This window comes from Ananas comosus, linkage group 18 (assembly GCF_001540865.1).
Source record: "Ananas comosus cultivar F153 linkage group 18, ASM154086v1, whole genome shotgun sequence".
Classification (NCBI taxonomy): domain Eukaryota; kingdom Viridiplantae; phylum Streptophyta; class Magnoliopsida; order Poales; family Bromeliaceae; genus Ananas; species Ananas comosus.
Genome location: NC_033638.1, coordinates 7044254 through 7057024, shown reverse-complemented (window position 1 = coordinate 7057024; position 12771 = coordinate 7044254). Strand labels below are relative to the sequence as shown.

The 12771-nt window shown below is 35.0% G+C and overlaps 1 protein-coding gene across 3 annotated transcripts; it reads right to left on the bottom strand.

Annotated features, from left to right (window-relative positions):
• LOC109724122 (pentatricopeptide repeat-containing protein At5g12100, mitochondrial-like) lies at positions 8179-12348 on the bottom strand. Of its 3 annotated transcripts, XM_020252815.1 has the most exons (3): positions 9530-12348; positions 8888-9453; positions 8183-8651 (listed from the first exon to the last, which is right to left on the bottom strand). In XM_020252815.1, the coding sequence occupies exon 1, from the start codon at positions 12270-12272 to the stop codon at positions 10164-10166; it is 2109 nt and encodes a 702-aa protein (XP_020108404.1). In that variant the 5' UTR covers positions 12273-12348; the 3' UTR covers positions 8183-8651; positions 8888-9453; positions 9530-10163. The 3 variants fall into 3 exon arrangements, with proteins under 3 accessions (XP_020108403.1, XP_020108405.1, XP_020108404.1); XM_020252814.1 differs by lacking the exon at positions 8888-9453 and having other exon boundaries at positions 8179-8651; XM_020252816.1 differs by lacking the exon at positions 8888-9453 and having other exon boundaries at positions 8179-8642.

The window sequence follows — 12771 nt, the reverse complement described above, 5'->3', positions numbered from 1 at the left end:
CCCCTCCCCCTCCTCCTAACGCCCCACAAATCGACACGAATCAGAGCAAATACCCACCAAATCCCGCTCCCCCAACCACAAACCCTCGAAACCCTCCCCCGATCGGCGGAGACGCCGATCAAACCCTCTCCCACGAGGCCGCGATTCGGCGGCGATCGCCGCGCCGATCCCGCCGCGATCGGAGGGAGATCGGAGCCCCGATGGAGCAAAACCCCTAGAGGCCGAGATCGCGATCGCGTAGGCGAGAGAGAGAAAGAGAGAGAGAGCTCCCGATGTTTCCTACGCCACGATATTTTTTCGCTTCCCCTTCTCTGCGTTTCCTCGCTGTAGTGTTCTTCCGAAGAGAGAGAGAGAGAGAGAGAGAGAGACAGAGACGAAATAAAAAAATAAAAAAAATAAAAAATAAAAAAATAATTAAACGCTTTCTTTCTCCCTTCCTCTTATTTAATTATTATTTTATTTATTTAATTTTTATATTTTATTTAATAGTATTATTTATTTAGAACTTTACGTATATATTCTTTTATTCTTTTATTTTTATGGAGAGGGAAAATTTTCCGTATTTTTTAAGCTCCATTTTTTGGTCCTCCATTTGTGGACAATTTTCGTGCGTGCACCCGGTGTACCAAAGCCTCATGCACAACACTTCTTTCTTTTTTTTTCTTTTTCGTAGTTCTATGCTTTATTAATTAAAGTTGTAAACAAATTTTATAATATTTTACAAACTAAATTTAATACCTAAAATTAAGTAGAAAATATTGGAACAGTTTATACCTAATTTTTTAAATCAATATCTTTAAAATTAAAATCTAATCTAACTGATATTAAAAATTAACAAATATTCATCACCTATTTGCAAAGATTGATTATATATTAAAATCTAATTTTTATAAGAACAGATATCCAATTTATGGGTCGAATAATAATCATAATAATTAGAAAAAAAAACTAATAAAAAATGTTTAAATTATAAAAAATTATATTTGGGATAAGTATTTTCTTTTTTATATATAAAAAGGCCCCTTAAATAGTCTTAAACACATAGGACGAATTAAATTTTGTTTTTAGGAGGAAGGTGTATGAGAGAAACTCGTACACCTGGTGCAAGCAACAGTTTCTCACCTGCTTAGCTCCAGGCTCCGAAAATGTAGGGCCCAACCGTAGAGCCAATCAAAATTTGACACGTAAGCAGTAGCTAGTAAAGAGAGCGGCGCCGTAGCGACGCGGTAGACCGCGCGGGAAAATGAAATGCGAGTGAGCAACCGAGCGATCTGAGCCGTTCGTTTGATCACAACGGTACACGTGATCTCCTGATTGTGGAATGGTCAAAATTGGTCGGCTAAGGCCTAGGGGCGGCGCTGTGGACCCGTGGGCCCCGTCCACCACGTCATCAAGAACCGCCTCCCCGAATGAAATTCAATTTAATTTGTGAAAAATTAAAAATTTGAAATATAATTCATCGACCGTACCCTGCACTTTTCGAATTGTTGCGCGATTTTTATATATTTTACACAAATTTTTTAAAATAGAAAAATAATATGAATTTTTAAAATTTTAGGTTTACCTATATATTGAACGACAAAATAATTTTTTTTTAAAAAAATTAAGTTATGTGACTGCTATATACTGGGGTCAAGAAGAACTACGCTGATTGAAATGAGTTGAAATTTTATATAACTTTGTTTTAGTTTTAAAATTTTAATTATTTTTTTTAATAATCATATGATAAATTTGAAACATAATAATTAATTGTCGAATTTAGTGAAAGAGTCGAAGTTATTCAGCATCCTACCACGTGACGGAGATTTGTCCATGTGAGAGAGACTAAGTTGAACTAAGTTATATTCAAAATCTGCATATAATTCAGAGCTAAGCTGGTATACTATCGGTAGCATGCAGGTCTCCGTGCTATCAAGTTATTTTCAATAATGTGGCTTCCAAATTGACGATCACCTCCGTTAGACTTGATCTACACTATTGAAAGTAGTTGAAAACTAAATTTTATAATTTTTCGGCATCATTTACCTATCAAACGAGTAGTCTAAAAATAAACGGCTGAAAATAAAAATCTTATAAAAAATAATGTTTTAATATCAGAGGTACTAATCTTACTATAAATAGTGAAAAGAATTTTCTATACCGTTAAATTCAAAAACGCATACATCTATCATTAAAATTGTCAATTTTGAGACCTGATCACTAGTCAAATGACGCCGAAAAATTACGAAATTTAGTTTCCAAATGCTTTTAATAGGGTAGATCAAGTCTAACGGAGCCGACCGTCGATTTGGAAGTGGCATCATTGAAAACAACTTAGTAGTACGGAGGCCTTCGTGCTACCAATAGTACGTATACCAGTCTAGCTCTATAATTTGTTAGTATGATTTTAATAAATGAATTATTTTTTTTTCCAATGATTCAAGTAGAAGTTACACAACACTGCAACCAAATTATAAGGTTTCTAAATTTGGAAAAAAATTTCTTCATCACAATTATTCTTGTAGGATATGAATAATTAGGCCTCAATCAATCAACAACATTTTTATCATGTTGCTCCCAATTTTACTCTATTGTTATCTTAAGCTATTTTGGTGAAAAAGTGCTAGAGCAAAAGCTTACATAGGATTTTCAAATTTTCAATTTGATTGTGGAAATATGATACGTTATTATCACAAGCAACGTAATCTTTTCATAATCTAAAACAAGTCATTATATTGTCACAATATGATTGGTCAGTGGCGTACCATATGTGATATGCTGTTATAAGGACGATTGTTTCGCACAAGGAGTGTTTGATTGATTTTTAAGAAAATATATTTTAAAAAATAATTTTCAGATTGAAAATGTATTTTTACTCTATTTAATTTCCAACTAATAAGTTTTGCTAAAATTATTCTTTTTAAAATTTCCTGAAAAAGCCTACTTTTTCTTTCTCTAAAAATTATGAAAAAAATGTCTTTAATGGAAAACATGAAAATAGTTTTTGTACAATCCAAAAACAACCTAAGGGCTGTTTAGTTCCTCAAAAAGTATGAAAAAATAACGTTTTGAGAAAAAAATTCATAGAAAATTTTTTTATTAGTTTTCTGCCCATTTGGTTCAAAAAAATAATTTTTCTGAATTTTTTTTTCAAATTTCATGAAAAATGAAAACTCTAAATTTTCATAAAATTTGTCAAAAAAAAGAAAAGAAAAGAGAAGAAAGTAGTTATTCATCAACAAAACTAAATTTTCCTGAAACCAAATAAATAGAAAACTAAAAAATATCAATTTTTCTTGAATTTATTTTCCCATACCTTTCTAAGGAAGTAGGAACAAAAAGCCCTCTAAATCCGGAGAAAATTTATTGTATCACAGTTGCATTAAAATCAGCAAAAATATGCCAATCACATCTCTTCATTTGAAAAAAATATAATAAAAAATATTTTTTTTCTAATCATAATGGGAGGGATAAATCCAAAAGAAATTATTTAATTTTTTTGGAGACGCCACGTCACCAATATAACTGATGCATTCTATAAGTTTTCCCAAACCAGAGTTTGGAGGACTGGTCCACGGTAGACCGGGTCCAGCGGCAGGCGGCGGTGGAAGGATGATACAGCATTGAAGCTGGTGTGGGCGGCTCACATGGTGAGAGTTTCGCCACGTTTTTTTTTATTTTTAGGGAAAACTTCAAATGCCCCCCATAATTTCATACTTTCTCACTTTAGTCCTCTATAATTTAAAGTGTACCAATATAGTACTATGTGGTTTCATTTTTATTTTTTTATTATTGATTTTACTAATTTTTCATTAAATTAGTGATAAAGTTAAAACTAAAGAGTACTAAAGTGAATATTCAATAAACCTAAGTGGGTATCTGAAGTTTTTTTTGTATATAATTTAACGAAATATTAACGAAAAAGCTGACGAAAAGATAAAAATGAAACCACAAGACACTAATTTGATACACTTTAAACTACGGATACTAAAGTGAGAAAGTACGAAACCTGGTATTCGAAGTTTATTTTTATTTTTAATTAATCCTTATGTGCTGAGGAGACCTAACAATGCCCGGTGCTACGTGGACCCCGTGAGACCCCCTCACGTAGAACAAGTCAAATTTTGTGATTAACGGGTACGGATACCCACAATTTATATCCGAATTCGAACGAATAAGAGTATAAAAAAATAATATTCTTTTTTGGAAAATATTTTTTAAAAAGGTTTTTTGCCAATGTCAACAGTTATCTAAAAATTTTATCTGAATCGAAAAGAACGGATTTATTCGATGTTATGTTTGGTTCATAGAAAAAAATGGGGAAAATTTTTTTTTGTAAGGATAAAAAGTTTTTCATGTAAAACATCTTTTATTTTTTTTTCCGCGGTTTGGTTAAAAAAAAAAAGCTTTTTCAAATTTTTTTTTTGATTTTATGTAAAACTAATGCTATCATTTTCCAAAAAAAATTAAAAATAAAAATAATAATTTTTCATCAAATTAAAAATAAAACTTTTCAAAAAAAAAGCTAGCTTTTTTTTAGAATCAAATATGCGAAAGTTGGAAAAAAAAAAGATTTTCTATGAAAAAAAAAATCAATATTTTCTTTTATACTTTTCCAATGACCAAACAGCCTCTGAATAAATATGATTTTAGATACGGACATAAAAAATAAAATCCATAATCGGCTTCAGGCATGGATTCTATCTCTATCCGACTTTAAGCCGAATGGAACCTGAATCCAAATAGATTCTGTATTATATAATGTATAAATATTTTATGTTGTATTTGAATTTATATTTATATAACTATAAATTTATTAATGTAAGTAAATAACTTAAATTTTATACCGGAGTCATCAAATAACTTAAATCAAACTTATTGTAAAGTTGGATACTAAAATTAAAATTTTGATAAGTTAGGTAATCTAAATATCTAATCAAAATAGGATATAGTCCATATAAGTTCTATATATTTTTACCTAAAGCTAAATTACATTTTTGGTCCACAAACTATGAGGCGTGTGATATTTTGGTCTTCAAATTTTAATTCATTATAATTTCTAGCTCGAATTTTCAAATTTTTAGAATCAAGTCTGGTAACCTAATTTGGTTGACTAAATATTAATATGTAGCTAATATGGAACAGTGGAAGTGATATAGCCGTATTGTGATGAATGATACAATAAAAGTTAGAAAATATATTATTTTCACATTAGCGACAAGTCAATATTCAGTTAGCAAATTTAGATTATGAGAGCAGATTATAACAATTTAGAAGTTCAAATCAAAATTATTACAAATTAAAGTTTGAGCACCAAAGTATACACACCTAATAGGTTGAGGACCAAATGTGTATTTAGCCCAACAATAATAAAAAAATAGGCCGACCGTTTCTGTTTCTATTTTAAGTGGCAACGAGCTTCATGGTTAGTACTTGAGATCCAAAGTTGGAAGTTTAGTTGTTTTACATTTTCAACTAAGTTTTTTTTTTTTTTTTTTTTAACAAAAGTAAAAATATATAAACTTTATTTGAATGGATCATTTGAATCTACTATCCAATCTTTCAAGATTTTGTTACCCAAGGTTGAGTCAGTTAATGGCACTTCTCCTTCAAAATTAAAAATAATTTATTACTTCACTAAATTTATAGTTACACGAATTTATGAAGTACAGTAACTAAATTTGTAAAAATAAATTTTAAATTTAAAGTATCGTTAACTGACTCAAATTATACAAACTAAAACATTGGATAGCAAAATTAAACTTTTTAAAAAAATATTTAATTTTTTATTCAAAGTGATTCATAGTTCAGATAACTTTAGTACAGTTTTATTTTTAAAAAAATTAAATTACAGAAAAAACCTCCTATAAATACCTATGTTATTACTTTCTCTTTTTGACTTTTAAAAATCTATATTTTGTCTCCTTAAAATTTCAAAAATATTTTCATAAAAGTACGATATTCATGGAGAAAACAAATGACCAAATTACTCATACTTTTTTTATAAATTTGTTTTTAATATATTTCTGTTATTTTGAAAGGTATTTTTAATATAAATAATAAGATATAGATGGAATAGTAATAAAATACTAGCGGAGGGTGGCTAAATACAATAATTTAAAATTTTGAGAAGGTGAAATATAGATTTATTAAAAGTTAGAAAAGAAAAATAATATATATATATATATATATATATATATATATATATTTATTTATTTATAAGATTTTTTTATAATTTAGTCCAAAAAAGGGGGGGTTAAAAACGTCATTTAATTTGGTGCCTACGTGGAGTGAGATTAGAGCACGGAGTGGGTTCGGTGTTTGAGCCTCTGACCAACGCGTGTTCGAGGCGATGAGGTGAAGTGTTGGATCAACGCGTGGGGGCCTGTCGGGCTCGGATCCGCTGTTTGCGCCGGAGCACCAAACAGTGCGCTCCGACGCTTGAAAATTTGACACGTGTGCTGCCCACGTTCTGCTGTAAAAAACAGGTGGCGCGAAACCCTCGGCGGGTGTATTCCGAGGGTTGTTCCAGAATCCACTAAATTGGAGAGTGCGTTTTCGATGTATTTTTTGATGCTTTTGAACGCGTTAAAACGATTTGTAGTAGGGCCACGTGGTCCCTTGTGGTTTGGTTGAGAAAATATTGTAATTTTATTTTTTTTTTATTTAATGCAAGAAAAAAATAAAGTGAAAAATATTGTTAATGAACTTTTCCAACGAGCCTTAGTTGGAAAGATATGAATTAAGAATAAGGCTGAATTACGTACAATTTTTTTATGTAAATATTCACTTTTTCTTCTTCGACTTTTAAAAATCTACATTTTGCCTTTCTAAAATTTTAAAAATATTTTCAGAAGTACGGTGTTAATGAAAAGGACAAAATAATCAAATTATCCTTCTATTTTTTAATATATTTCTATCATTTTAAAGAATATTTTTAGTATAAATTATAATAAATTGATGAAATAGTAATAGAATCTTAACGGAGGGAAACTAAATTTAACAACTTGAAATATTAATGAGATAAAATATAAATTTTTGAAAGTTAAGAAGGAAAAGTGAAAAAAACGAATATTTACAGAATTTGTTTTTTTGTAATTTAGCCAGGAATAATTACATAATTTTCCAAATCATAACATGTTTGGAATTTCACGAAGTTTAAATGTAGCAACACTTAACTTCACTAGGAAGTGAGTTTATGTTGGGATGCATGAACAATTTATTCTGCGTATTTTTTTAATTTACTTACAAAATTTTTTGCCTTTGATAGATGGGAGCTGTGATCAGATATTTATTATGAATATCATGGATGCGAACGCCTTTCACTCATGCAAAGTAATTTTCATACGCAATAAGATATCATTTAATATTTTATTCCAGTATTCAAGTAAAGTCTAATTGTTTGTTTGATGTACATAACTTTTCTAAATAAAAAATTCTATGAATTCTTCAGCTTGGTTTGCTGGAGCTTTAGCTATAAAGTGATTTTTTCCGATATTGTTAATATTTATTACATCATAAATCATATCTAATCCTAATTGTCTAATCATCCACATGAGTATTAAGGACAATTTAAAATTAATTTGTTTTTATATATTATTGGGAAAACTACAATGTCTTGTATGAAGGACATTTTGACAGGTAAAAGTTTGTAATAGTGACACACAAAAGAGAAACCCTGAAGTGTACTTAGCCTTTAATATGTAACACTGAAAATGAGACATTTGTTAGGTATAGTACACTACACAACATTACACCCATTAAAGTTCTTGAGCATCATTTTTGATTGTAGTTGTAGGCTTTAAATATGTGCCATTTGTTGCAAAACCAAGCTTCAAGTCTCTGCTTTATATTGCAAAAAACTATAAACTATATTTGTATTTGTATTGTATTTTACTTTTGTGATTTGATGCTCAAGAACCATTCAAAGCACTTGTGCATCCAATGCACAACAAAAAAGAGGTACACAACAGTTTACATTTAAAAGAAAGCTGACACTTGAAGCTTCGTTTTGCAACAAATGGCACAAATTTAAAGCTACAGAGATCTATAACTTCAATCAACTTTTAAGATTATACAGAAACTGAAACCTTCCTTTTTAACTATTTGAGGTAACTACATAAATTGAACTAAACAGCTAAATTTTTTGAGTTTGAATCACAATCCATCCATGTGAGATAATATGCCAGGCTACCACCAAAAATAAATCTCTCAGGCCAAGAGTAAGTAGTCATTATTTTTTAGTTAACTGATTAACATTCAGCAATACAAACACACCATTCTACAACTTTCTTTTACTGGTCGGTACATCAGTAAGTCCATTTAGAAGGACAAACTAAGGTCACATATATGCTAAACATAACACTGCTCCACACAGTTTCTTGCTGACAATAGAAGCAAGAGCTTGTAATTGGGTCTCCAACTTCCATTCACAGCAAAAGCTGTACACATGTTGCTTGCTAAACATTGGATTGCTATTTTTCGAAGTAGAGTAGTTGTTTTAGAAGCGAGAGTAAACAAATGCTTACAAACATCACATCCATGGTAGCGGGAAAAGCAGCAAAGTACTCTAAAGTTTATGGTCTAGCTTCATAGACTTCTCCCTGGGCTTCCATTGGCAAACCTTATCAGTACTCTTCATCTCTTCAGTTTGTCTCTTGGATCTGCAAGGCCTACGCGCACATGAGAGACACAGAGAGAGAGAGAGAGAGAGAGAGAGAGAGAGAGGAAAAGCGTCAGATAAAAAATTAGGCAGTAGTCTTAGTCGAGAAGCTAAGGATGGATTTTTGCACGAGTAAAGCATAAGCAATAAGCTATAACTTTGATTAATAGAAAGCTAAATAGATTATTTTTTGTGAAAATAAACTGCCAGAGCTTCTCGGACAACTATGCTGTGAATGGCACTTACATAGAAGCATCAATCTGGCCAACAAATACCCAAGTTTGGACCAACTTCTATTTCATATAGTAAAAGGGAAATAAGCTCTAGATCCACCTAAACTTTGGCTTGATTGCAAAACGCCACACTGCATTTAAAAAGTCGTGGCATACCACGTGAACAAACGATATACTTCAATCAGCCGCCATGCCTGAATTTTCTGCCAAGTTCTCTAAATGTTGTCATCACATGATTGCTTGCCATGTGGAAATGTAACAGTATACTTCCATCAGCTTACAGATTAACACTCAAACATTAGACTTTGTAGCTGACAGAGAAGTGTGAGAAATATATTCCCTGTCATGCGGCAGTCCCGCTATAAGGGCAGTTAAGAAAACTTGATGGCATACAATCTCCAAAATTCTTAAGAAAGATGGTGACGGCATTGATATATAAAGCTATTTTCACATTGAAAGCGAAAGCACACCAAAAGGCCAATAAAGGAGCAGTAGTATGGAGTTGTCAATGAAATGCCAACATATAAGTTCCCTATAGAGCAACACAGTCAGTCTCCGTATATACGTGTGAGCACGAAGCTGCAAAAGAAAGATGTGTCTAAAACAAGGAGTTGTAAGTAAATTAATAGTTCACAACAATCACGATTCAACATACCTTGTGAATCTGGCGAAAGTCTTCATGCTTCGTTCTTTTTTCCTTAATGACAAGTTTTGCTGCATCTCGTCAACTTCTTTTCCATGATCAATGCGTAAGCTGATGTAAGTATATGATAATCAACGTGAAAATCCAATCCGACTGTGCTCTAAAATCCAATCCGACTGTGCTCTATGTTTAAGGGCTTGATACCGTGAGAAAGGAATGGAAGATCTTTGAGTGTACTCTTGTAGGAAGAGCTTACACATGAATTGCTCTGCATGAACCTGTTAATCACTCTAACCAGGTTGAACCTGTAGTCTGGCACTTAATTGTTAGACCAACAAAGTGCCAAATGAGCTTTACTTTGCCATTCAATTCTATCAAATACTTCACAATTACCTCCATGCATGCAGTTATGCAATTATTTTGTTCCTAGTACATTGGTGTAGATTACAGTGCAATCATCCGACCTGTATAACAGACTACGTCATCTTCTCAAGATGAGTCTCAAGCTTCTGCTGTGTCAACGCCTTAGTCAGCGGGTCTGCCACATTATCCGCAGAGGCAACCTTCTGCACTTCTATTTGCTTATTCAATTGTTTTTCGCATTGGAATTGCAAGCCTCAGCGGCTGTGAACCTATTTCATACCATCTAATCAAGTGGAATTCCTCTGTCTATCATCTGCTGCTGCACATCAAGTACCTTGCTTTCATCGCCCCATTTTTTATACCCGCGCAACAGCATCTTGTAAATGCCACTATCAGGGGTGACTTTTCTTTCCAACATCTCCTGATATAATTTGTCAAAATCTTGCATCCTATCTTCGGTAACCATAGCATTAATTAGCGCGAAGTACGTCTTTACTGTCGGTCTGATGCCTAATCTTTCCATCTCTTCATATAGCTCGAAAGCTTTACTAGTGTTGCCAGTATTGCAGCATGTGGAGATCAGTATATTATATGTTATTACATCGGGTTTCAAACCTTCGTCTCCTAGCCGGCCTGCCATTTCCTCAGCTTCAGATAAGCGGCCTTCTCTACAAAGACCTTTTATGAGAGAATTATAAGTTACGATACTTGGAGAGACCCCTCTTCTCTTCGTGTCCTCAACCAACCTAAAAGCTTTTGAGATATCGCCAGTTTCAGCATTCGCATCGACGAGCATGTTGTAAACTCGCACATTGGGTGATATTCCTCTATCGATCATGTTATTGAATACTGCTTCTGCCTCGAAAATCTTCCCCATTTTACACAAGGCATTCACGAGAGAGCCGAAAGAAACAGCATTCGGCTTTATACCAAAATTCTCTTGCATATCATCAAGAAACTTGAAACTCTTCTCTAGCTTCCCGGCCCGCCCGAAGGAGTCAATCAAATTGTTGAAGGTCTCTACAGTTGGGGCTACTCCTTTCTTCTCCATCTCTCTCAACAACTCTTCTGCATCATCAAATCTCTCCAACTTACATAACCCATTTATGAGCGAATTGTAAGTAATGCAGTCGGGTCTTAGTCCGCACGACTCCATCTCCTGCATCACTGATAATGCACCCTCTATGTCCGCAATCCGACAATACCCATCCACAATTGTATTATAGATCACGGTAGTCGGAGCCATCCCCTTCTCCACTAACCTCCCCAACACTTCTCGTGCCTTCGCGACCTTCCCATCCTTGCAAAGACCATTCAGCAGAATACTACAAGAGTAATCGCCAATTCTCACACCCTTCTTCACAGATTCCTCGAAAAGAGAAAGCGAGGCTTCCGAATCGCCACATTTCGCATGACCGTCGAGCAAAATGCTGTAAGTGAATCCGTCCGGGACCATTCCATTCCCCTCCATCTCTTTCAGCAAAGTTCCAGTCTCGTCTACCCGCCCAGCGCGGCAAAGCCCGTAAATCAACGCATTGTACGTGATCGTGTTCGGTTTAAGTCCCGCACGCAACATCCGATCCCGGACCCCAAAAGCTGCGTCCATGTCGCCGATTTTAGTAAACCCATCAATCATCGTGTTGTACGTGATGTGTTTAGCCGGAATTTTTCTCTCGAGCATTTCATCGAACAGCCGCACTGCATCATCCGCTCGCCGCTCCTTCCACGCCCCCGAGATCAAAACGTTGTAAGAGAAAGTGTCGGGGTTTACTCCCTCTTCCTTCATTCGATCCAAAAGCTGCAGAGCGCCATCGAGATCCCGCAGCTTCACTTTGGATTGGATGTACTTGTTGTAGGCGAAGGTGTCGGGGCGCGTCCCCGAGGCGACGATTTGGGCGAAGACGACGCCGACATCGTCGTAGCGGCCGAGGGAGACTAGGGTTTCGAGGAAGAGGTTACAGGAGGAGAGGGAAGGGAAGGGGCGGCGGGCTCCGGCGACATGGAAGAGGAGGCGGAGGCCGTCGTCGGCGAGCTTGAGGTGGGCGCACGCGGCGACGAGGGCGCTCGCGGCGGAGAAGAGGGCGGCGGAGGAGGAGGAGAGGGCGAAGGCGAGGGAGTCGTAGAGGTGGAGAGGGGTTGGGGTTGGGGACTGGGGGGAGGAGACCAGGGTTTTCGCTAGGGATAGGGCGGCGTGGAAGCGGCCGAGCTCGAGGAGGTGGGCGAGCTTCGTGACGCCGTCGCCATTGACGGGGATTGAGCGCTCCGTGTCGGGGTGGGGAGCGAGGGAGGAGAGGGATCGCCATGGGAGGAGGGGGCGAGCTCGGGGAAGAAGGAGAAGGGCAGAGACGCAATTTCGGGGTCTTCTCAGGGCAAATCTGAGTAGAGCCTCCATTTTCGACACCTGCGAGGGAGGCTTGAGAGGCAGGGTTTAAGGTTGTCAAAAATAGAATTGTTTCCCTCTGTACTAAATTACACTTCGGGTGTGTGTGTTTTTTCAAAACTGGGCTTTGTGTATTTTAAATTAAATTAAAATACTAGTGAAGGTATCCGCGCGTTGGTAGTGGAATTGGCCAATCGGGGTGGAACTGGCCAGGTTTCAGTAGGGTCATATAATAAAGGCCCGGTGCCCGGCCTAGGCCGGATTCCAACGCCCAATACCCATTAAGCTTTCTGGAGGCTCATTTTATGTATTTCTCGTATAGTATAAATATATTTTTATTATATAAAAATAAAATAAAATAAAATATTCTTATATTAATAAATAATATATACTATTATATATATATAATGTTAAGTTATATGTATATAACTATGTAAAATAATACGTAATATATATTTTTACTTATAGATATGTATCATTGTCTATAATAATATTATTTATTTATATATAT